Source organism: Mirounga leonina, unplaced genomic scaffold (genome assembly GCF_011800145.1).
Source record: "Mirounga leonina isolate KUSES-001 unplaced genomic scaffold, KU_Mleo_1.0 Mir_175, whole genome shotgun sequence".
Taxonomy (NCBI): Eukaryota; Metazoa; Chordata; class Mammalia; order Carnivora; family Phocidae; genus Mirounga; species Mirounga leonina.
In genome coordinates this window covers 29,720,339-29,745,927 of record NW_023270453.1, presented here as the reverse complement: position 1 = coordinate 29,745,927, position 25,589 = coordinate 29,720,339, and the positions used below count along the sequence as shown (strand labels likewise).

General features: G+C 50.6%; 2 protein-coding genes across 6 annotated transcripts in view; one reads left to right on the top strand and one right to left on the bottom strand.

Annotated features, from left to right (window-relative positions):
- The window catches only part of TVP23A (trans-golgi network vesicle protein 23 homolog A), a 29,900-nt gene extending 23,108 nt beyond the window's left edge, over positions 1–6,792 (top strand). The window contains exons 3-9 of one of the 2 annotated variants that reach the window (XR_004682309.1): positions 2,132–2,276; positions 2,761–2,850; positions 3,086–3,214; positions 4,321–4,449; positions 5,109–5,168; positions 5,743–5,864; positions 6,087–6,792. Coding sequence is in view for 1 of the 2 variants with exons in the window: in XM_035022266.1 (XP_034878157.1) it covers positions 2,132–2,276; positions 2,761–2,850; positions 3,086–3,214; positions 4,321–4,449; positions 5,109–5,168 (553 nt within the window). In the remaining variant the exon portion in view is untranslated. Of the gene's footprint in view, positions 1–2,131; positions 2,277–2,760; positions 2,851–3,085; positions 3,215–4,320; positions 4,450–5,108; positions 5,169–5,742; positions 5,893–6,086 lie in introns of those variants that run through there. The other variant, XM_035022266.1, reaches the window with a different exon arrangement.
- Positions 804–25,534, bottom strand: NUBP1 (nucleotide binding protein 1). Of its 4 annotated transcripts, none has more exons than XM_035022262.1 (11): positions 25,463–25,534; positions 25,280–25,384; positions 23,075–23,208; positions 16,611–16,679; positions 14,211–14,243; positions 13,523–13,613; positions 12,686–12,840; positions 9,885–9,995; positions 9,514–9,616; positions 6,681–6,764; positions 804–971 (listed from the first exon to the last, which is right to left on the bottom strand). In XM_035022262.1, the coding sequence occupies exons 1-11, from the start codon at positions 25,479–25,481 to the stop codon at positions 913–915; spliced, it is 963 nt and encodes a 320-aa protein (XP_034878153.1). In that variant the 5' UTR covers positions 25,482–25,534; the 3' UTR covers positions 804–912. The 4 variants fall into 4 exon arrangements, with proteins under 4 accessions (XP_034878153.1, XP_034878152.1, XP_034878155.1 ...); XM_035022261.1 differs by lacking the exon at positions 804–971 and adding an exon at positions 5,866–6,141; XM_035022264.1 differs by lacking the exons at positions 804–971; positions 25,280–25,384; positions 25,463–25,534 and adding exons at positions 5,866–6,141; positions 24,823–24,990.
- Between the last annotated feature and the right edge of the window lie 55 nt (positions 25,535–25,589).

Genomic DNA, 25,589 nt, shown 5'->3' with positions numbered 1-25,589 from the left:
AAGCAGAACCTTCCGACGATGGGAATTTCTCTGCATTTTAGGAAACCACAGCCGAAAAAAATTGGGTGGGTAGGGGATTTATTCGAATGCATTAACTTCCAGGTTTTACTCTGGAACAGTGTCCATGTGGGTCTCGTACAAGTCTATACTTTTCTACAATACAGACCCAATTTCAAGGCTCGACGCAACAAATATTGGCCAAGAAACTTAAATGCCAGGTGCTATTGGGGACATAAAATGATCTCAAACACGGCTTCTGCCCTCAAAGGATTTTCGGTTACTGTATAGAGGACTCCTCCATGTTCAGGGCGAAGAGGCAAGATTGTATTAAGACATTTAGTTAAAAGATCCTCAGGAAGATTTAAGGTTAAAATGGTATAAGAGAACGGGTGCCTGCGTGGCTCATTCGATTGAGTGCCCTACTCTGGGTTTCGGCTCAGGTCTTGATCTCAGAGTCATGGGATGCAGCTCCGTGTTGGGCTCCACGCTTAGCAGGGAGTCTGCTTGAGATTCTGTCCCTGTGCCCCCCCACCCCGCCACCCTGTGTGCGCGCTCTCAAAAAAAAAAGGCAATAAAATGTAATAGCAAACATTTATTTAAAAACGAGGGTATTGGGGCGCCTGGGTGGCTCAGTTGTTGGGCGTCTGCCTTCGGCTCTGGTCATGGTCCCGGGATCCTGGGATCGAGCCCCGCATCGGGCTCCCTGCTCCGCAGGAAGCCTGTTTCTCCCTCTCCCACTCCCCCTGCTTGTGTTACCTCTCTCGCTGTGTCTTTCTTTCAAATAAACAAATGAAATCTTTAAAAAAAATAATAAAAATTAAAAAAAAAAAAAAGAGGGTATGAGAGACCCCCAAGGGTATAATCTTCGGGGACATTCCGGATGTGGAGGGCGTACGGATCATGTCTGACTCTTCAGGGCCGGGTCCATGTCCCAGGCTGGCTTGCGCCAGGCCGCCAGGAGAGCTCAGCATCTGAAAGGCACAGGCGAGAAGCGCTGTGGCAGATAGCTGGGGTTTTGGCAGTGCTCCTTCTTCCTTTGGAATATCAGGAGTAAATGCAGAGCTCATTATAAATCCTGCTTTCGAGTCCGTCCTGTTCCCTTGAGAGTCAGGACCGCACAATTCCCTAGGAGTCCAGTTTGCTTTCTCTGCACGGTCCTTCCTTGGGAGGACGAGCAGGTCCCTCCCCGATGCAGCTCCAGGTCTGCTGGCTACCTCTCTGAGCACCCGAGGGGTTGTCAGATGGAGGCTTGTGAGCCAGCATGCAACACAGCCTGCGCTATTTTATTAGCGTTATTAGTCGCCGTCACGTAAAAACATTTTCCTGTCGCAACTCTGAATTCCTGGCTTCTCATGCAAACAGCGGGTCTGGCAGTCCTGGTGGGGCGGCCCGCTCCTCCTGCCCCTCCCTCCCAGTGCTGGCTGCTGCTTTCATTGCCATCTGCCACCTGGCTTGCACTGTGGCTTTCTCCATCTGAGTTCTTCCTACTCGTGCTCTACCAAAGCGGATTCCAAAGAGAAAACAGAATGGTGTGAGGGTCTTCTACCTGGCCCGTGTCCCCCCCGACCATCAACTGCCGGACCCCTGTGGGCATGTGTTCTCTCTGCTCTGGATACGTGGGCAGCCCTTGTGCTCGAGCTAGCCTTGGGTCTCTGGCCTTTCTAGACTTTTCTTTAAAGCAACTGATGTGGGATGAGTCATGATTTCCCTCTATCCAGGAACATGGGTTCCCCAGTGACACGAGATTCTGCACCTGTGGGCTGCAGGCGGCTTGCTCAGTTACTGGTGGAATAACCCAACCTTTACCTTTAGGGAACTGGTCCTTATCACTACCAGGTGGGAAGGCAGTGACCACTGTCCTGTTTCACTTCAAAGGTGGCCGAGTTTCGAAGGGGGCCCATGATATTTGGAATCAAATGAGGGGAAAGTACTGGATTCTTTGAGAGGGCAAAGATGCTGGTACGATGACTGTTTCAGCACTTCTGATTTGCTGACGGTCTCAGACCTGCCGCCTGATGGAGCGGGGCTTGAAGTGCCCGGGGCAGAGCATGGGGAGTCAGAGCCCATACAGTGAGTCTGGTGCTTGCCCTCTTGGCCTTTGCAGTGAGGGGGCTTCTGGGTTCTTCCCTAGGCACCCGCTGGCCACCTTTTTCCACCTGTTTTTCCGGGTGAGTGCCATTGTCACCTATGTGTGCTGCGACTGGTTCAGCAGAAGCTTTGTGGGCTGCTTCGTCACTGTGCTCCTCCTCCTGTCCTTTGACTTCTGGTCTGTGAAGGTAAGGCCCCCTCACTCGTGACGCCATCGCTCGTGAACGCACGAGGGCTGTGGTCACTAACGTTCCCGAGGCACGTGGCTGATCTGGGCCAAAAGGTACTTTTCTTCGAAACTGCAGATCCTTAGAAATAGTGAGCCAACATCACTTAAACATTGTTAAGAGTTAGAAAATGGTCCTGGTTCTCAGCTGCCGTGGTTGCAGATATGTATGTCATGAGGGTGGCAACTCCCTACAGCTTGGGGCTTTTTTGCTAAAATTTGCATATATTTAAAATACATATTGCTACATATTGTTTGGGGGTGTGTGTGCACGTGTGCACAGGGTAGGGAAGTCACTGGTTAAGGTAAGCTTAGTTCAGCTTACCTCTCCTGCTCCCAGGATAAGTTCAACACAAACTGCTGACTTTTATTTTGTTCATCAGTGAAAAGACAAGGACTTTCTTTCCCTGTGGCGTGCTTAGAGTCCTTCTGTCCATTTCCCCCAGAACGTAACCGGGAGACTCATGGTGGGCCTCCGCTGGTGGAACCAGATAGATGAAGATGGGAAAAGCCACTGGATTTTTGAAGCCAGAAAGGTATTGTCCATTACGAGTCAAACTCGAACCAGGAAAATGGCGTGGAAAGTTTGCATGGGTCCCTTCTGGGCTTTGTGCAGATCGGATTCCCGCCTAGGGCCGAGCCCACCGCTGCGGGGGCGCCACCAAAACCAGCGGGTAGCAGAAGTCCGCGGATGAGAAGCCAAGAGGACCGCGGGCTGCTCTGCGACCGTTTTTACTCATTTTGAACACGGACTCTTTCTCCCTTTAACAGGCCTCTCCGAATCAGATCGCTGCCACAGAGGCTGAAGCTCGCATCTTCTGGCTCGGCCTCATCATCTGCCCGCTCATTTGGATCGTGTTCTTCTTTAGCACCTTATTCTCCTTGAAGCTCAAGTGGCTGGTAAGGCGATACCCCGACTCGGATGGTGCTTTGCCATCTGCACAGACCAGGGTTGCAGGAGTGGGTTCTCTTATCTGTCCGTTGATTTGAGACTTTGCTGAGGCCATTGACATACTGTACAGTCCACCCACTTAGCACGTGCAATGCAGGGGGCTTCTAGTCTATTCAGTGTGCGGTCGTCACCACAGCCCATTTTAGGATATTTTCAGCACCCCCAAAAGGAGCCCTGTACCCTCTAGCCATCACCACCTCCAGCGCCTGGCATACTCCTCTTTCTGTTCCAACACTTAACCTATTCTAGACGTTGCCTGTAACTGGAATTCTTTAGTGTGATCGTTTGTACCCTTCTTTCACTTAACACCAAATTTCAAGGTTCATCTGTGTTGTAGCATTTATCAGTCCTTTTTTTTAATGGCTGTGTAATATTCCATCATGTGGACATGCTGTGTTGTTTCTCCATTCATCCGCTGATGGACATTTGGGTGTATCTTTTGGACTCCTATGAATAATGCTGAGAGACGAGTTGTAAGCAAAATCATGTGATATCCTACCTTAGAATGTTCCTAAATAGGAATAAGCAAGCCTGAGGTCTGAAGCTTTTACAGGTTTTAAGTACACTCCCGACCCAGCACTGAGCCCAATGCAGGGCTCCAAACTCATGACCCTGAGGTCAAAATCTGAGCTGAGACCAAGAGTCGGATGCTCAACTGACTGTGCCGCCCAGGCGCCCCATTTTAGTTTTATTACTCAAATATTTAATTGCTGTGATCTGGCTCCTTCAGTGAGAAAACATCCATAGATGGTAGAAGTAGCAGCGTAATCAAAAGTGGGGGCTCTGGAGTTTGGCTGTTGGCCCAGCCAGGCATCAGCTCTGGGACTTCGGGCAACTTTCCTTTCTCTGGGTTTCAGTTTCTTCCCTACAAAATGGGATGATAATGGTACCACCCTCTTGGGTTGTTGCTGACTAAAAAGTGTCTGTGATTATTTGAGTGCTCAAGAAGGGTTGGCTGTTACCAGGTACAGGCCAGAGCCACTGCTATGTAGTTTGGGAGGAAAATTTCAATACATGCTCTTAGAAGAACGACCTTTGCTTTGTCTGCGTGCAGGCCCTTGTGATAGCTGGGATTTCTCTCCAAGCCGCTAACCTGTATGGCTACATCCTTTGTAAAATGGGAGGGGAGAGTGACATCAGCAAAGTCACAGCCCGTTTTCTGTCCCAGACGGTGTTCCAGACGGTGAGTTACTGAGCTCTCTCTCCTGGACCCCTGCACTCCAGATGCTTTAAGCACAGGTGGCCTACTGGCAAATGTGATTTTAACGTTTTCCTGATCAGCTAGGCTGCCAGGGTTAGTGTGTGTGTATGTTAAAATAGACACAACGTAAAATTGACCACTTTAAACGAGTCAGTGGTGTTAAATACACTCGCGCTTTCATGCAACCATCACCATTGTCCCTCACCACACTTTTTCATCACCCCAAACTGAGATTCTGTCCCCATGACATAGTAACTCCTGGTCTCTCCTCCCCAGCCTCCCACCATCTATTTTGCTCTATGAATTGGACTCTTCTAGGGCCCTCACATAAGTGGAATCCTATTGTATTGGTCCTTTTTGTGACTGCCACTGTTAGTTTTAAGGGATTTAAAAACTACAGCATTAAGTACTACACCCACAGAATTCCTTTAACCTAACATTTATTTCTGAAGTGTGAGATCTTTTCAATTTGACAGTTTGAGCTATGTTAAAATTTAAACAGTACTACCTTATGCCAAGACATTGAGCAATGAGCCCTCTGGGCTTTCAGTTATGTTGTGGGTTTGCTCTGGCCCTTGCATCAGCAGAATCAGGCCCCTCCCGTGTGAGGACAAAGCCACAGTTGACTTTTCTCCTTGCAGGCCAGCCCAAGTGACTTCCAGAAGCCTGGCCTTGAGGGGCTGGAGATTCACAAGCATTAGGTAAGAGGCAGGATGGAGGTGGAGGTCGGGGCTCAGCTGTGCCAGTGGGCCAGGGCGCACAGCAGGGCGGGAGCCAGCCGGAGTGGGGGCCTGGGCACGGGGCCCTTCCAGGGCTTCCCGGCCCCCTCCCTCTCTCCTCCCATGGAACATGCGCAAATTTGACCATGGGTGCAGGCACGAAGGGAGGGGAAGGAAAGGAGGGGAGAGGGAGAGAACCAAGGGATTTGCCCATCCTTCCATGGATGCCCGGAGGGAGCTGGAAAACGGGAATTACCTCTTCCCTCAGTTGTCAGTTCCTGTGCATATCCTGGCAGTGAGGAGAATTCTAGAGTTTAGGTCGGTCTCTTCAAGTAATTAAAAAAAACCCCTATAAATGGTCTTGTAGGACACTGGAAATGACTGGACAGTGAACACATTAGTTCATGGGACACGGGCACAGACACCCTGTTCTGTTTACATGGGTGATTTAAGGGCTTTTTGGGCCATCTTCATTTTCCCCTCAATCTAAAGCAGTGGCATTTGGACCTTGTTATTCGAAACCATGACTGTGGATTTTGCAATGGTTCTTTTTTAGGCATCTCTTTGGAGGCCACAGTGGCTGAAGCAAGAGGTTCGGTCCTTAAAAAAGCTTCCAGCAGAGAAGAGTTCCCTGACCAACAAGCTGTTGGTTTCCCGGAAGCAGGCCTTGGGGGAGAGGTTTGAGGAGACATTTTTATTCTTAAGACAGCATGTTTGTAAAGAATGCCTTTATATATGTCGAAAAGTGTAAATACTACAATTAAAAGTGTCTCTGCAGAAATGACTTCACACCCTACCAGAATCTGGTCCCTTTCTGCCCAAGATCCCCACACTGTCCCCAGGCTGCTCAGGCTGAGTTGCACGTGCAGCTTGCGTCTCAAATGCTCTCGTGTGTTTCAGGAACTGAGGAAATGCTCTTCTTTCGGGGGATGGTGACCACAGAACTCCTGAATTCCTGGAACATGAGACAACGCAGTGGTGGTGTGCCCGTTTCTCAGGCAGCCCTGCCTCTGTTGGCGAGGGCCGAATCACCGCACGGCTGAACTCCCCAAATGGTCCTGTTTCTGCCGATGCCCTGACTCTTCGAAAGTGTACGGCTGGAGATCTTACATCAGCCCATTCCACAGATCCAGAAGCCCAGGAATGCTGCTCTCTGCCCTGGACACCATTTTCCTGGGCAAAAGGAACTTGCCACAGACCAAGAGCCTATAGCTTTAATGACTGTCCCCACCCCAGCTGCCTTAAAATCCAGGCCCCAGGGGGCCAATGACCAGCACACTCAGGCTTGCACATGGTGTTCCCGCCATCCCCCAACCACTTACTCAAAGATTCCTAGCCTCCTGGGCTGAGGGGTCATCCCAGCCCCCACAAGCATGACTGTCTCCACCTGAGGTGAAGGGCAGTGACCCTGATGACCCATAAAGGGCTCTAAGGGGGATCTTCACACCCAGCCAGGCAGCCTTCTGAATTCACAGGACTCACGCATACACATACTTTGAATGATACTTCTGTAGGCAAAAGTGGCTGGAGAATCCGGTGCGTCCATCAAAAAAGACTGTCCTTTGTCACAACTCTTACCTTAGAAAAGTGAAAAAAAAAAAAAAAAATCCATGAAGAAAATGGGCAAGGTGAACTAGGGGCTCTTTTGGGCCTGTGACATTAAGAACTTGAGCTCCCCCTCGCTTATAGTGAAAAGCAAAGCTAAGGACAGCTGAATGGGAACCTAAATACACCCGTGCAAGGAGACTGCCTGGGCAGAGCCCCTCCCGTCCGCCGGCTCCGCACTCCTGCAGAAACAGGCCTGTGGTTCTGCTCCCAGCTGCTCCCCAACCTCAGGTGGGCCCTGGGAAGGGCCACTGCCCCGAGACAGGGAAACCGAGGGACGGAAGGAGCCAGGAGAAGGGGCTGGCAGAGGTGGAGCCCAAATGAGTGCAGGCTACCCTGGGAATGTGCCGGACTAGTTCTGGGAAGTCCCAGGTCCCAGAACAGTCACCTAATGGGCAGTGTGTACTGATTTTCACAGCCCTGGTTGGGACCCCTTTGCTCTCTGTGCTCCCAAGAACAGGCATTACTGTCTGAAGAGCTCATTTCTGAGAATTTCTGGGGCTCCTCTGGTGTCGTCTCCACAACTCCCCTCCGGTTACCACCTGCTCTGACAGATGAGGCCATCGGGGCGTGGCGTCCCCAGCTGGCGGAGCAAGAGCAGGGCTGTGGGGCCCAGGCGGGGCTGAGAATCCGGGGGCCAGAGAGGCAGCACCTCCTTTTGCCATGGAGTTCCCAGCGTGGCCTGGAGTGTGTGCCTTCACAGCTTCTGGTCTGTTCCCAGGAATCTGCCTTTGCTCCCACTGGACAAAAAGAGCTCTGGTGGGGGGGGGGGGGCGGGAGTCTACAGTGACCTCACAGCTTTGTCGTCCTTCCCAGCAGAGGACAGTGCTAACCACCCTGCTCTGATGCTCGCCGGCCTCGTGATTTCAGCTACAAGTGAGGCTCGAGGCCCCGTAACTTGTCACACAGGCCTGTCCACTAGAAGGCAGGCACTTCATTCTCTGAGCTTGGGACTGTGCAGCAGCTGTAGTCGGGGTCCTCTGCTTTGCTAGCATCTACTGTAAAGTGCTCAGAACTTGGCTTCTTTGTGGAAAATGGCCCGAAAAAGAAAAGCCTGGCTGAAGCCGGAGCCAGGCAGGAAGGCACACACCTCCCCCTTCCTCTCTCCTTCCCATTCTCTGCCAGGCATCCCCCTAATCTCTTGCCCACCACTCCTGCCCTAGGGACCTGGATGCAGGCCGTGGCATAGGCAGAGGCTGACAGCAGCGAGAGTGCCAGGAGGCCACGGCCCACCCGCACGCATTCCTGCCGTCTACCTGCCCCGAGGGCCTTTGAGCAGGAGACGCTTGCTCCCGCACCTGCAGGGAAAAGGTGGGGAAACTCAGCACCACGTCTGGTCAGTGCCAACAGTCACCTTCCTGGGTGTCTGTACCCCTGCTAAGAAGCAGCTGGAGTTTTCTGTGTTGCATGGAGGAAAGCACAGAGCAGGGCGGGGTTTCGGGGCAGGGGGCAAGTGAGGAAAGGTCTCGGGACCCGCTCCTGGGTGCCAGGGTTCTCCAAGCAGGCGCTCGGTCCCCGCGCGGCCCGGCCCCTCGAGGCTGCACCCTCCACACCATGCTCTGGGCCCCTCCTCTCTACATGCCCCAGTCTCACCTGGAAGGGCACCTCCCACGACATTCCTGAACCTGCTGACAAACCTAAGGCCTTCCCTGCCTCGAGACCCAGCATGTGAGGCGGAACCTGGCCCTCCTCCTAACACGGCCTCCCGTGTTCACTGCTTCTCAGAGATGTCCCCATCTGCTAGATGGCTCGGACATCTGCCACCTTTCTCCCCACCCATCAAATCCTGTCACCTTCCCGCACATGTGTGTCCCTCTTCCTCCATGCCCCTGTGCCCTAGGCCTCCTTCCCGCGCTCCCCTGCAGGTCCCCCTGAAGGCCTCCCTCTCTGCACTCATCCCCATGCCCACAGTCTCCGATTCTCATTTCCTAACCCCCGAAGGCCCAGCTCCCAGGCTTGGCTGCACAGCCATCCACACGTGGGCTCGAGCCTGCCTTCCAGCCTTCTCCCCAGGCTTCCCTCAGGCCCAGGCCCCTCTGCTGACGTTACCGCCCCACCACTTCCACACATCACAGGCGCAGCAAGCCTAAGCTAAGTTCAACTCTACCTCGGGCAAACAAAAACCTGGAGGCAGGTGTCATTTTAAGAGTGTGGGTGACCCGACCATGCCACTCAGCAAGCTGACACCGGAAAGTGAATACTGAATGGGGATGGGGTCCACCACCACCCCCTTCAGTCTTGCTGCCGCTCATGGAGTGTCTGGAGGGGACCTAGGGAACTCCGGTACTAAAAGGGGAGCATTTTTCATGCAATGAGGCCCCTAGAGGCAGGCCAACACCCTCGTCTAGTGCTGAGAGAGACAGGGCCGTGCACACTGTGCTGGACCTCGCAGGAGGCAGGATGTCTTCTTAAGGGGTGTTCGAGGCTAATTCTATTCATGACTTTCACCTCAGAACCTAATTCCTGTCTGAGCACATCCCTGACCCGTCTTCACTCCCACCTTCCAGGCCCCACCCCGCCATCCTCCTCACACTGAGGTCTGCTCACTCCCATGGCGACATGCCCTCACAGTTGATGGTTTCTCTTGGCTGGAGGGGAGCTCCGGAGTGTGCGCTCTTCGTCTGCTGCCCCCCTATCCAGAGTCGTGCCCGTGGTGGGCGAGCGGGGTGTGAAGGCCCCGTCTGGCAAGGGAGGGTTGGGCTGGGCGTTGAGACTCACCCACCTATGTGTGGATCCAGAGGCACTTTTCCGAGGAGCGGGATCTTCAGATCCTGGCACATGACCTCTGCACCCCCTGTTGTTGGTGGGAATATCTGAGTTTCTTTCTGGGAGGCAAGTTAAAGGGAGAATTAGGATTTTGTTTCAGATTCATTAAAAATGGACATTTTTAAGCAACTTAAAAAAAATGGCTGTTGAAATGTGAAACATTAACCACCAGACGAATTTTCATTAACTCAGCAACAGACATTTTTGTGATTGCACTTCCCAAAACGACGGGGAAAAGCAGCAGTAGTGTCGCTGAGACCCCTTTCCAGGCTTTCCTCCTCCACAGAAGGGACTGCTTAGCTGAGCCGTGGGCAGCTGCGTTCCCACCTTGCACTTTGGGCAGATGAAGACGCTCATGTTCTCTACCACTCCGATGATGGGCAGCTTCACCTTGTGGCAGAAGTTGATCTCTTTCCGGACATCCTGGAGGGACACCTCCTATCAAGGTTCAAAAGACCATTTATTTCAAAGTGGAAGAAAGAATGTCTGCATGGTTGCAGGGATGGCTGGTGCGATGCAGTGGGTTCACCAGCATAAAGCCTTAAAGACTTACTCACCAAGTATCTCTCTAGTGCCAACCACGTGCTGAGCCCTATTCTAGGGGCTACTTCCCCCCACACCCTAAAAGGATAAACCTGAACGGCCAAATAGCAAACTTACAACGAATACACAGAAAAATGACTTTTACAACATCCCCGTGTTCTATTTTCTCATCAATATACTACACCGAGCCAAACTGTGCTGTATTTTCAAGATCAGGGGGACAGCAAAGTATGGCCTGTGGGTCCCATCTGGATGTCTGTTTTTGTGTTAAGACTTATTTATGGGGGGCGGGGAGAGAAAGTGGGGGGTGGGGTGGATGAGGGGGAGACTCTCCACACCCAGCACGGAGCCTTACGCAGGGCTTGATCTCATGACCTGAACCGAAACCTAGAGTTGGACGCCTAACTGACTGAGCCACACAGGCGCCCTCATCTGTTTTTCTAAATAAACTTCTGGACACAGCCCTGCCTGTTCCTCTCTATATTATCACTGGCTGCTTTTGTCCTATGGTGGTAAAAGTGTTTGCAACAGAGGCCGCCGTGTGGTTCACAAAACCTAAAATACTTACTATCTGGCCCTTTATAGAAAAAGTCCGCTAACCTCTGATCTAGACGATTATGAACGAAAACAACTTTATGGACAAGAAGAAAATAAGGAATACTGCCACATTTAGATCAAATTCACTTCTGAACTCCAAAAGCGCCTTTTACAGTAATAAGTAGCATATCATCCTGGCTTGGTTCCCTCTCTACTTCTCCCCGGGTCACGGGATCAGACACACAATTCCTAGCCTGCTGTTGTCAAGTATGGTCACACCCCAGCCTCTGTGGCTCTAACACTCCTGGGCTCCCAAAGGTTCAAGGCTTCGAGTCACCTCTTTCTCCTGACGCATACAGTTGGTTCTCGGTCCCTTTGAGATTGAGGTAGAGACAAAAAAAAAAAGAGACAAAGGTAGAGACAAAAAGACATTTAGCTAGAAAATAAGCTGGTATCAACTGGTATTAGTCTCTGCATCTCACTGCACCTCAGCAGTTCTCTCCTTAATGGTCCTTTAAGTAAAGCCCCTGCTCTGTCAAAAAGGACCCCCAAAAGAGAGCCGCCTGCCTGGGCCAGCAGCTGGGAAGGGCTCTGAGAAGGTGGGTGACCATACTTGTTCAGTCACACTCTCCAGAGACGTTCCACACGAAGAGTACCAAATGCGGGGCATCCTCCCACGGCTTCCTGGAGAAGGGCCAGCATCTGCTCAGTCTGTTTCCCTCTTGAACCCGAGGGGGACACCATGCTCGCTTTCACAGTAAATGTGGCTTTGGAGAGGCCACCTTTGTGCCAACTGGATTTTTGTTGTTTCTTAATGATTTTAGAGTGGTTTTATGTTCACAGCCAAACTGAGCAGAAAGAGTTCCCATATGCCCCTTGCCCCCTACCCATAAACCTCCCCACTATCAACATCCCACATCACAGTGCTCCGTTCCAAATAGATTGTTTTCCTTTTAGGTAACTTGTTTGGGACCTGCCCTTGGTACTGCTGGTTTAGAGTGGGGCCCACCCGGTAAAAATTCCAAAACATCGTTAAGGATAAGTCCATCCTCACTACTACCCCCTGGGCCAGGTGCTCCCCTCTCTCGCCGCTTAAGTGGCGTCCTGCCCTTCCATGTGCCCCCAAGACCCTCTCCACAGGGCACCAGAGTGAGGTCACACACACACCCCGTCACAGCACTCCCCAACCCGGGTACCTTCACGTGGCGCGCGGTGCCTGTCAATGTTGTTGGAGCCCTGTGTGCGCCTCGTGTCCGGCACCCACCTTCCTCCATGAGCCACACAGGCTGTGAGGGAGGACTGGTCTGTTGCTTTCCTGGTGCCTGGCACGGGGCCCACACAGAGCTGGTACTCTGCGAAGGTGTGGTGGAGCACGAGGGGTGGTATGGACTGATTCACGGACTAAAGCCTCCTTTGTTGTGCTTTCTTAGGAGCGGAGAAGAGTATCGTGAAAAAAGGTACAACTGAAAAGAATAATGTACTGCTTTCTTGGCAACGATAAGAAAGCCCGGTGCAGACCGGACTGCGCTTGTTCACTGCTGGATTCGCTCCAGAGGACACTCCTGTGCTCTCCTTCGTTTGGGTTCAGCACGGCCTCTAGGTGACTGGTACAGGAGCTGGGCATTGCTGAAGGAGGAGCAAGGACCGCAGCGGCTTATCCAGAAATCGGTCTACACCCCAGGCCGGCTTGATGGGAAACCGGACAAGGTGCACGGAAGCAGCACGCAGGTTGTGTAAGCACAGCAAGGGTGACGTGACCACGAGGGACAAGCCAGATCGGAACGGCACAGGGGGTCCTGCCGGCTTTGGGAAGGACATTGAAAGGCAACTCTGAGCTGCTAGTGCTTTCATCTGTGGACAGAAATAACTGTGGAATGCTTATCTGTGGACAGCAAATGCCTGGACCAAACATAAAGCTTTTAACAAGGCTTCTGGGGATCCACACTGAGGGCTGTTGGAGCACATGTTCCAGGAGCTGCTTCGAGAAATGGGCCTCGAGGCTGGACACAGCCAAGTTTGGAGGCAGCTCCCCCGGGGCGCTTGCTCACCTGGGGGGTGGTGATTATCACAGCCCCATCGATGTGTGCCGCCGACAGGTACTGGACGGCCGACAGGTGCTCGTCCGACGTGCCGGGCGGGGTATCCACGATAAGGTAGTCCACCTCTCCCCAGTCCACGTCACGAAGGAACTGCTTGATCATGCCTGGAGAGAACGCACGCGAGTAAGCCGGTGAGGCCTCTTCTCTCTTATCTACAATGTTACAGAGGCACTTTGCAATCTTCATGTACACCTGGCCTGTGCTCTAAATCAGGGGTGTTACGACGGGGGTGTGGGCGCCACTGACATCTAGTGGCTAGAGGCCAGGGGTGCTGCCAACATCCTGCAATGTGGAGCACAGTCCACCCCTCCCCTAACAAAGAATTACTTGGCCCCCAAAGGCAATAGTGCAAAGGCTGAGGAGCCGTGCCCTATAAAGGACACTTCTGCACGGTCACCTGAAGCCTCCGTGCCCAACCAACCTGCTAGGATTTCACCTCACACACTTCCTGGACATAAATAAGCTATTATAAAACCACACTTTTAATTCAGAGTTACCTAGGTCTCAAATACAGAAACACTCGCAGTAAACATAAAATAATTTTATCCCGTTTCCGTAGTGTAGTGGTTATCACGGTCGCCTCACAAACAAAACAATTTCTATCAGCTCTCCATTTTTATTAGCTCTCTTCAACCAGCCAAGACAGAGGCAACCAGATGCTTAACCATGATCCTCTGCAAAGCCCAGCAGGGGACTATTGCCGTCCTGATGGGACAGGCTGAAAAGGAAACCTAAAGCAGTTCTGCTCTTGGAAGATTGTGCTCACAGAGAAAAAGAGTGGCAAACCATTTTTCTTTGGTCCCCTCCAGATAACGGCATCGTCAGGACTGCTGAGTAGGAAACCCACTGACATCACCCCCAGGTTGTCTTCCACGTACTGGAGGAGAAAGCAAAGAACACTTAAAACCACAGCACATAACACTTCCTTGTTGTTTATCGGAGCTCAGACTGAAAAAACCATTTTGAGAACAAAATGACCGTGTGATCTCTGGGCCTATTCATTCTTTGAATCCACAAACCATTTTGGGGGAAGGAGGGTTACCGTACTGGGGGACTGGAACGAGGCACCCCGGGGCCACATGCTGCAGTGTGGGAACCACGGCAGCAGTCCCTCGCCTGGCTGGCAAACTGTGGTCCCTCGGGCCAAACCTGGCCCGCCTCCGGGTCTTCTATAAAGTTTTACTGGAATACAGCCACGGTCATTCATTTACATACTACGACTTTCACACTATAATGGTGGATAGTGTATGGCCCATACACTGAAAATACGTACCATCTGACCCTTTACAGAAACGGTCTGCCAATCCCTGACCTTACTTGTGTTCCCTGAGCCTAGAAGAATGCCCCTATCAATACTCGTTGATGGATCAACAGTTGGGTTGAGGAGGGTGCTGCCAGCCCAAACCATATCCGTTCTGAACACATGACCCAGGGCACACTGCCTTGCAAATAAGGCAAAGGTGTGAAAACTCACCACTGGAGACCAGCCCGAGCCACTCTGGTGAACCTGCGGGAACAAGAACACCGACATTCACTGGTCAGAAATGAGGCACTGTGGGCATACTTCTCACCCACACAGACTTACAGATTAGGAAGACAGTTTTAGAAAATACAATTCATTGTCTTAAATGCCACCACTCAATTCTTACTAGAGAGTGAGCAGCTAGGGGCGAGGCAGTGGGTAACAGAAGCTGTATTTCCTACCCCCTCCCTACCCCCAGGTTGTGTTATTTTGAAACTGCTTAGATCCAGGCAGGGAACCAAGCTTGGCCGAGTTCACATATAATTTGGGGTGTAAGGTAGGTTGTAAGTGGGACAGGACTCGGGGGGTGGGGGTGTTGCTGAGGAAATGCAGGCCACCTCTGCAACTCCAGGAAAGGGGTTTGCTTCACTGAAACAGGTGGCCCAGAACCTGCCCCATCCATGGCCTGAGCATCTGTGCTGGTCTGCTGCACCCCCCGGGGGGAGGGGGCCAACAGGAAGCTCATGGGGCCACCTTGAGATTCAGACTCTCTCCTTCCAGCAGGTGTTCAGTAATAGCCAGCATTCCACTCTGCACTGTCTTCTCATCGTGAGACGAGACTGACTCAACTTCCAACTACACATCAGTCTTAGCAAGTGGGCTTTAGACCAACCTAGTAGCTGAAACAAAAAGCCCATTTTCTTGATGAAGTCTTACTTTTTTAAACAGCTCTATAGAGACCTAATTCATATACCACACCAGCGTCCTGTTCAAAGCGTACTGATGTGGCTTCTGGGATATTCTTAGAGCTGGGCACCCAGCAGTCAGTTGGAGAACATTTTCATCCCTCCAGGAAGCCACTCTGTGCCCCATGATGGTCACGCCCAATCCTTCCACATCCTCCCGCCACCCCCCCCCCCGCCCTAGGTGACCCCCAGCTCCTGTCTGTCTCCACAGATGTGCCTGTTCTGGACACTTCCCAGAAATGCAGCCCTAGAATACATCGTCTTGGGTGATTGGCTTTAAGGTCTTTTCAATTTTTATGTACTTTTTAAATTCCAATACAGGTAATGTGCAATGCTGCATCCGTTTCAGAGGTACTCCAGTGATTCAACAATTCCATGTCTGAGTCCATGCTCCTCACCACAGCTGTATGCCCAACCCTCTGCACCTAGTTCACCCAGCTCTTAATGTAACCACCACCCTTCATTCCTGTTTAAACTCAGTCTCCACAGTGGCAGGCTTGAAAGAGGGATAAAGGAAATGCCCCGTGGTGTAGAAGAAAAGAGCACAACTTCTGTTCTCTCACCACGTAAAAACGTCGGCGTTCGTAGGATGCTCACATAAGGGTGCAGTCAGGGCTAGCTGGACAGCGCTTACAGGTAAGCAGGCGCTCGGCCATGCTGCGGGCGCCTGCTACACAGCCTGTTCCCGGTGGGCGCGTGCGCGGACGTGCACCCTGCAGCTCTGCCTCCACCCTGGACGGCGTCGTGCCCTTCCCAGCCCCCTCAGCATCTATCCCAAGCCCTGAGCAGAGTCCACAGGCTGGCCTGTCTGCCTCTGGCTACTGTCCAGCCACCCTCCCTTTGTCCCTCTGCCACTATTCATTGTTCGGAGTACATGCTGGCTTCAGCGCTCCTGCACTTGCTCCCGTGGCCCAGAAGGCTCTTCACCCGCTCTCCACAGCATGGTGCCCTTGACCACACCCTGGCTCACCCTGTCCCCTTACCCAGCTTTCATTTTCTACTATCAGCTGCAGCCTCCCACCAGGGCAGGGGGCTTGATCTGCCTCATGCACTACTGTATCCCAGCACCCAGCAGGGCCCAGCAATGACGTAATGAACGAACCCATGTGACACCCTGGGAACATCCTAGCCCCCCAGCCCTGTTTCAGTGCACTGCCTTTGAGGGGGACCCTTTCTGGGACAGCTTCTTGCCACCCGGGGGGAGGAGGGGGACCGGCACCTGCATGGACTGCTGTGGTGCTGCGGCCCTGTCCCCACCCCATGTCACTTTGCCACCTCACAGTCTCAGTTCCCCAGGGGTGACAACAAGGGCAAAAACATTCCCTCGTTTCCAGGGTACAGACCCCTAGCAAGAACTGGTCTAGCTTTCCCAGGCAGTGCGAAGTTTCTGTGTCCTACTTCTGCATTTTACTTGCTGTTTCCCTTCCCCTTTAAGAAGGCACTGAAACTGATGCTTCTCAAATGATGTGGGTGCACTTTATATCCAGTCCCAACCCCCAAGCTCACGGTGGTCATTGAGGCAGACAGACGGACTGGTGAACATTCACCTGGTTTCAACAGGGCCGTGTAAAAATGCATGGCTCTGCTGACCCCTTTGTGTGGGAGTAGTCCAGTGCTAGGGTGTGCCGTGAGAATACTTTCCTGTGGTTCCCATGATCATTATTACCTGTTCTCCTTCCAGTCCCATTATCTTGGGAATTGATGGCCCACATATATCAATGTCCAGAAGAGCGACCTGGGAAATAAGAAGAGACCAGAGCAGTGACTCGACTGAATGTACAATCTTTCAGATGTACACCACTGGGAAGGAAACAGAGTTCTTGAGGAAAGGAGGAAGGAGAGAAGATGGAAAGAAATGGAGTCAAGCAAGGACCGAGAGGAATCTCGGGGGAGTTCCAACATTTATCTTCCAGGCCATGGCCACACAGTCTCAGACTCCTAAAGAGCTTGGCAAAGCACAGCAACACCATGGATTTCCACACCCATCCCCCATGTCTGGCCTCACTCTGGGGTGATCCTCCAGACCCGGCGTCAGGTCCCTTAAAGATTCAGGTCCAGCCACCATTCACTCGGCCTCTACCACGTGCCTGAGGGGTGGGTATCATCATCTCGGCTTTATAGAAGAGGAAATGGAGGTTGGAGAGGCCCAAGGATTCGTTCAGGAAGCAAGCAGCAGAGCCAGGACATAATCTGAAGCCTGGCGACTCCAACACCAGGGCTCTTTCCACCACCCCATGGGGCCTGCAGAGAAGGGCCAGAGTGGAACCTCCCACTGAGCTGTGACCGAGCCCCACTGTGCTGTGATCCTGAGGGTTAATGATGGAAGGTTCCTGAAAGAAGTCTAGAAGAGCTCTTTGCTAGTGATCTGTGCAACCTCCAATCACTCCTTCCACCCCAAACATCCTTGCTTTCTCAGTGTGATAAATGAGGTCTGAGACGGTCTTCAGGAACCCTCTGAAGAGGAGAGTTAATACTCATCTTGAAAGCTCAAATGTCAAGCATCCAAAGTGCAGCACATCTGGGTAACTTTTTAACTTGCCCTTAATTGGTTTCTTGCTTCTCTCTTCACTGCACCCTGCAAACCCCTACCTACCTCTTGCTTCCTCACACCCATGATCAGGAAAACTTCTCATCCTCAGATCAGCCGCTTGCCTCCCCCGCCCTCTGCTGGACCACCTGAAGAACGCAACAGAAGGATACTCAGGCTGACAACCTGACTTCCTTCGCCTTCTTGACACACAAGGCTGGTATGTGTTAATGATCCACAGACATTTTACCTCAGAGCCTCATGACTCGGGAAACTACACCATTACTGTGACCCTAACAGATTTAACAGTACTCTCGGTTTCTAGCCACTCCGTCTCCGTGCCCTTTCTGTGGGGAACAATTTGTTTCAGGAGCTATGCTCAACCAAGGGGGTGAATCTTGAGGGAAACGATGCAAGGATGCAGGAAACAAATCATGGGTACTCACTCCCATGGTGGTACCCAAAAAGGCTATGACATGTCCCTGTTATGCAGACCTCCGAGGGGCCCTGTGTCCTGTCCCTTTCAGGCTTCCTGTTGAACCTGTCACTACCTTAACATCCATCCAACTGGATTCCCTTTCTGCTCAGACCAGAGAACCCGAGCAGAGACAAATGTGCCTGAGTAAATCTTACCAGGGCCTCTGTGGAAGGTGCTAGAAATCTAACAAACAGGCTTTGCCACACCTCTCTCCCAGCCAGAGAGTCATGGAACAGGGTGTTGTCAGGATCCAAAACTTTCCCATACTCAGCACCCCCAAACTTCCCCTTAAGAAGAAGTCCTGGGAGGTGAGCTGTAGTGCTGACTCTTGGCACTCCAAGGCTGGGTCATTTCATACAAATTGCTTCTGTCGGAGCTTCTGTCAAACAAGTGTTCAGGAGATCATCAGGTCCCTTCCAGCTCCAAAGTCCATCAGCCCCAGAGACAGGCCTCAGAAACTTCAGTCCGGAAGCCCCTAGAGTAGACCTGTTAGTGCTATAGCTCGCCTTTCAGATTACAAGGCAAGATGACCCCCGGGTCACTTGTGGGAGCAGGTGACCCTGCGGTGGATAAACAGCATGCTAGTCTGTGGTGTCTCCCAGCTCAGGTGTAACTATCAAGGCTCCTGCCCCCTTCACCACAACTCACACCCTCTCCAGCCTGCCCATCATTAGTCAGGGGGGTGGTTCCCAATTCTGCTCCCTCTTGGCTCATGCCCTTTCCTAACGAGCTGCTGGACACCTGCCTGCCTTGAGCATTAACACAGAACAGCCCTGCTCAGAGTTAGGGATGAGCTTCCACCAGATAGCAGACAGAAAAGGGACCAGGCGTTTCCCTCCTCAATTTAGGCAAGGAAGGAATGTGTACTACTTGAGATCAATCAACCAGACAGACTCAGAGTCTACTGTCTGTCAATATCCTGCACCCTTTGGACACAGTGGCATTTTCAGTCATGAGTAGGATCTGTGAGGAAATACACTTTCCTAAGTGTGGACTTTTTTTTTTGGTAAGCCACCATGTGTTCTTCAATACACATGAAATAATACAGGAATGTTCAGAGTCCTCAGTGAGGAAAGTAACTGTACAATAGTCATAGTTGTTCATTTTAAAACAAAACTGTTTTTATAAATATTTAAAATATTTCCTAGGTTCTTATCGCATACGAGCTTCTCTAGCCGTATTTCCACACCAAATGGTGGCGCGTTTTCCTGTAGTTGCAAAGTCCAGGCAGCTACTTCACAACAGAATTATATAGAAGCACCATTATATACAAACAGCTCTCTCTTTCCAAGTGGTTACCTGCATCTGGCCTGGTTAAAGCCCATCTTCAGAGAGCTGTTTAAGAAACAAAGCAGATGAACATAGGGGAAGGGAAGGAAAAATAAGAGAAGATGAAATCAGAGAGGGAGACTCTTAACTCTAGGAAACAAATTGAAGGTTGCTGGAGGGATGGTGGGTGGGGGGATGTAACTGGACGATGGGCATTAAGGAGGCCATTTCATGTAATGAGCACTGGGTGTTGTACCCAACTGATGAATCACTAAATTCTACCCTGAAACTAATAATACACTATGATTTTATATTAAAAAAAAATTTCACGTGCACACACACACACAATAAAACATGCCTGACAGCTTCCAAAAGCAGAGAGCATTCTGGACGATATGAATACTCTCTCAGAGAAACAATCAGTTTTTGGCCAACCAACTGGCCAATGCACATTTGAACCTCAAAGGGCAGGAGACTGTTGATTAACAGAAGGATGGATCAACAAGCGGACTCTGAGCCTGCTCAGCACTGTGCCCGGTGGGGCGGGCTACAAACCCGGCACTACAAGCAGAAATAATCACCACCTCTGCCCCGCGCTCCGGTTAGTGGATAAAGGACCAATGATTGCTATCACAGCCATTTATCGAGCACTTACTACACATCAGACACCATGCTAAGCATTTTACGTTTACGTGCATTACTCACTTGCTCCTGACTCTTGTCTTACAGGGCAAACTGAGGCAGAGAGCCTGGTAACCTGCCCAAGGTCACAGAAGTGGTGTGGGTGAACTGGGATGTGAACCTGGGCAGTCTCTCTCCAGAGCCTGTATTCCCCACCACCAGGCTTGACTGTACCCACCACCATGCCCCAAATGCTCAACCGGAGCTCCGAACACCCCCTCTTCTCCGAAGTGGTGAGGCCCTGCTTCTTCCATCGTCCCGACTCCGCCCGCATTTGTCCCCTCGCACTTGTTCCACCCACTGCCCTGATCAGGGTCCTCGTGGCTGCTCACGAGACATGAACACCATCTCCTGACTGGCTTCCTGTCCCCTCTAATGATACCCAATCACACACTGGGCTGACTGTCATTGCGATGTTCCTAAAGCAATGCTCAAATCCTGCCTCTATGCATGCCAAATGTCTTACCAGGTCACTCAAAGCCTCCCTAGTCTGGCTCAGCCTCTTCCTTGGTCCCCTTCACTAGAGGAGCCCCACCAGACTGCCTGCCATACACACGTTCCATCCGTCCCCACCACAGTCCAGAGGCTGCCTTCCCTAAGCCCAGTTGTCCCTCCCAGGCTTCTCACCCTTGTCCCAAATCCCTACAGCACATCTTGGATGGTGGATGCCAGATTTCAGAGAAGCCCACCTCAGCCATTGGCAGGCCGGCAGGAACAGCTCCAGCATTCTAAAATGATCAGAACAGAAATGAGGAATAAGGGAGAATTCAGATCCTGGGTGAGTGAGAGGAAAGCCGAGCATTACAGATCACCAAGTTCAGCCTCTTCACTCTCAAGAAGGCTGGGGCTTGGCCCAGGTCTCAGTCTTCCTTCACAAATGCACTTCCCCAGCCAACACCAGTGTTCCTGGTACTACAGACCAAACCAGGGGCCAGTAAACTACAACCCGGGGCCAAACCCCGCCTGCTACCTGTTTCTGTACAGCCCATGAGGTAAGAACAGTTATTACATTTTTAGAAGGCGGGGAGGGGGGGGAATAAAAAAAAGTCTATTTCATGATGTAAAAATTCTATGAAATTCAAATATCAGTGACAATAAAATTCTGTTAGAACACAGCCAAGTTTGTTTGTTTACAGACTGTCTATGGCTGCTTTCCTGTTTGAGGGTAGGACTAAACAGTTGCCAAAGAAACTGTAGGGCCAGCAAAACCTAAAATATTCCCCATCTGGCTCTTCACACACAGTTTGCCCAGTCCTGAAGCAAACTCTAATTTCTTAATCCAGAGATTTGAGAACTGTATTCCTGGAGTTCCTGGACACTGGCGAGGTGTCTCATCTCAGTGTCCTGCAGCGCATGTAAGAATGGTGAGCTAGATCCTCTGCTCACTGTAGCTGGCTTTTTTATGGAGAAAAATCAAGCTTTATGTTAAGATCTTATGGTGCTATTTCACACTTACGTAAAATGGTTTACCTACTACAGGTATACAACACTGAAATTTACCCAGCTTTTAGAGTTTCAAAATAGAACGGGCAATATGTGGCAGTTTTGAAATTTCAATACTAGATTAAATGTACCTTTACAGCCCCATTTAGCACTCTTTTTTTTTTAGTCAAACAAAAGTGAAGGGCCATTTATCAGTTAGAAACGAAATCTGAACTGAATGTCAACCCTTGTATATAAAAATTACTCAGTATCACAAATGCATAAGAAGAAAACTAATGCTCAGAAATAAGTCAATGTATAAAGAAGGCATGACGACCGTGGGAAGAACTGAAATGGGAAGGACAGCATGCACAAAACACAACTGTTTGCCTGTGTTACGCAGAACTCCTCTGCAGGCCCTGAACGGTGTCCTGAGACGCAAGAGGACAGTTAGTTGGCAATTCCCATCCAGAGAGCACCAGGCTAAGACAGGCCACGCATAGCACCAGCATACAAGTCCTCAGCCAGGTCTCTCAATTCAAGGGGTCAACCCATGGGATAGCTGGATTCTAAGAGACATGCATGCTGCTCTAGCAGCTCTGATGGGTAAGCATTTTCTCCACTGGAATTTTGAATAAAATTTCATTTTGGAAGAAAACAAAGATGGAATGTGTTCTGCGTTTTAAAAAAAATTAGAAACCGCAGTATTCATGGTTTTATCAGGTATCAAGTGGTAATCAAAGTGAATACTGGGATCACTTTTCTAAGGTCAATGCAAAATTATCCTGAGTCCCATGAACAACCCAATGTATTTTTAAAATCACAGGCACGGTAAATTTCCATTCGAGCTTTGTGGTAGAAAGTATTTTTTTCTTCCTCATCATACCATACTTTCCATTAAAGCTGAAATCCAGAGAGCAGCTGATTTTTACTGGGCAATTGGAGTTTTCGTGCTCACGTGTATACTTGGGCACCAGTGAGTGGCCCAGTTCAGGGGTTGGCAAATGTTTTCTTCCTCAAGAGTCAAAAAGAAAATACACTTGACCTTTGAACAAGGCGGGGGGTTAGGGGCAACCTCTGTGCAGTTGAAAATCCATGTATTACTACTGACTCCGCCAAAATTTAACTACTAATAGCCTACTGTTGACCAAAGTCTTATAGTTAACAGTCGATTAGCACATATTTGTGCATTATGTGTTACACACTGTACTCTCATACTACAGTAACCTAGAGAAAAAAAATGCTATTAAGCGAAATAACTATAAGAAAATCCACATATAAGTGGAACCATGCAGTTCAAACCCATGTTGTTCAAAGGTCAACTGTATTTTAGGCTTTATGGGCAAAATCAAGGATACTATAAAGCAATTTAAAAGCAAATGTTTATAGATGTAAAAATCATCCTTAGCTCACAGGCCATAAAAAGGCAAGAGAGGGGCTGAATTTGCCCATGGGCTATAGCTTGCAGAACTCTGGCCTAGAAACAGGCAGAAAGGGGGTAAGAGAAAGAAGTCTGAACTTAACAAAATGATCAGCATGCCAAGAGAAATGTACACCTGCTGTCCATTTTCATAGCTAGAGAATCTAATGAAACCCTTCATTTCACTGCATAGCTGCCATGCATTTCCTCCTCCTCTCTGCAATGATCTAGATTCCCAAAAGACCAATTCAACTTAGTCTAAGGAATCAGTTCTCCAGATATCATCACACACCCTCATTTAGGAGCCTCGCCCAGTTTTTCCCACGGTCTCACCTGTGTGTTTTCATCCTCTGCTAGGCCATGGGCAAGGTGGGCACTGAATGTGCTTTTTCCAACACCACCTTTCCCAGATAACACCAAGATTTTGTGTTTCACGGTCTTCATTTTCTCTTTGATTTCTTCTATGGCTGCAAAGAAAGCAAATCAGGTGATGAAGTCCCTGACTAAATTTCAAGTGTCACTTTTCCAATGGACTAGTAGGAGCTAAATCCTTGGGGCTATTTCAACGGACTGTGTGTGAAATACCACCTAGTCAATGACAGCAATAAGTACTACAAAGAAAATAAAGCTGTTATCCTCTTCGAAATTTTGTTTATTGGTTTACTCGTCTGTCTCCCCTTGCTAGAACCTAAGCTCCATGAGGATAGAGACTGTCTGAAGTGTTCACTGCTATATTCTCAGCTCCAGAAGAGCTTCACACATAGTAATGGTTCCCAACCTGGGGGCAAAATCCGCCTGGGGACATTTTTGGTTGTCATGAGGAAGGGTTGCTACTGGTATGTAGTGGGTAGAGACCACAGATGCTGCTAAAAGTCTAACAATGAGGGGTGCCTGGGTGGCGCAGTTGGTTAAGCGTTCGATTCTTGGTTTGGGCTCTGGTCATGATCTCAGGGTCTGAGACTGAGCCCTTTGTTGGGCTTTGCGCTCCACTCAGCATGGAGTCTGCTGGAGATTGTCTCCCTGTCCCTCTGCCCCTCCCCCTGCTTGTGTTCTGTCAAATAAATCTTTAAAAAAATGTCTAAGAAGGCTCAGGACAGCACTCCACCCCAAAGAATTATCCAGATCCAAACGGCAGCAGTGCCAAGGTTAAGAATCCCTGACAAACAGCAGGCATTTATGAGGACCAGTCACAGATAACTATCACAGATTATACATTTGCTATGCATTCAACCTTTCAACTTACTTAATTCCTTAAAATACCACCATGAAGTAAATATTCTACCTGCCCCATATTTAAAAAGTAGGTTCCAGGGCGCCTGGGTGGCTCAGTCGTTAGGCGTCTGCCTTCGGCTCAGGTCATGATCCCAGGGTCCTGGGATCGAGTCTCACATCGGGCTCCCTGCTCAGCGGGAAGCCTGCTTCTCCCTCTCCCACTCCCCCTGCTTGTGTTCCTGCTCTCGCTATCTCTTTCTCTGTCAAATAAATAAATAAAAATCTTTAAAAAATAAATAAATAAATAAAAATAAAAAGTAGGTTCCAAGAGGCGTCTGACTCTTGGTTTCTGCTCAGCTCAGCTCATCTCAGGGTCCCAGAATCAAGCCCCAGGTCTGGCTCTGCACTCAGTGGGGTGTCTGCTTGGGATTCTCTTCCTCTCTCTCTCTCCCCATCTCCTGCTTGTGAGTGCACTCTCTTTCAAATGAATAAATAAATCTTAAAAAAAAAAAAAAAAAAGTTGGTTCCAAGCCCAATGTGGGGCTTGAACTCATGACCCTGACATCAAGAGTCATATGCTCTATGGACTGAGCCAGCCAGGCGCCCCTTGCCCCATTCTGGATAAGGAAATGGAGGCTCAGAGACCTCAGAAGTCTCGCTCAAGGTCATACTCTTTGCAGGACCCAGGAATCAAACCCGACTCTCTCTCCGAACTCCTTCAGAATTCTCCCAGGCTCCTGCTTTTTAAGATCCTTTTGGTAAATCCCCAGTGTTTCCCACCCTCCGATTTGTCCTTCGTCATACTTATTGCTGCGATGGTTTATTTGCTTGCTCACTTGTTTATGGTGGGTCTCCCCTATTAAACTCACATCCACTAGGGCAGTGATCTCGTCTCTCTTATTCGCAGCTGTATCCCCAGCACTGAGCACTGTGCCCAGGTGAATATATATTTCTGTTAAATGAATGGGAGAATCAATCCTTTTCAAAAGCAAGACAATTCTGTCCAAAGAATATTCCCGAGCAACCCCCCGTTCAAAGTCTATACCCTATTCCCTAGGACGACGGCCCCCACCAGACCCGTCAGTCACTGTCACTCAAACCTCTGGCCCCACCCCCTCCCCGGCCCCGCCCCTCTTGAGGCCCCTTTGGACTCCACACCAGTCAATAGTCCTTCAGGCTCCGCCCCATCCCACTACTTCCCTCTACTCTTCCGGACTTTTCCATGGCCCGCCTCCTCTAGACCCACCCCTCCTAAGAGGCCTCCCGGTCCCACCTCTTCCTGGCTAGCGCCCTTCAGTTCCGGTTCAGGTCTTGCCCTTTCCTCACCTGGCTCGGGAGCGGCGCCGGCTCCGGAGGCGCAGAGCCGCTGGTTGGGGCAGCCCTGACATGAGGCCCCTCGGCCCGCCTGGGCGCTGCCGGTTCCGGGACAGCCTGCGCGGGCACAAGGTCACAGTTAAAGTGGCTCCTGTCCCTTCAGCCCCGCCACCCACGCCCCCTCCGTGCACTCACCCTGAGGCACCTCCTCCATTCGGCTGCCTTCGACGTCTCCACGGTCACCGGAACCTGCCCTTACGTATTTCCGCCTCCCGGCGCCCAATCTGACTCTCCAGCCGCGCGAAGTAAGTCTCGGAAAGAG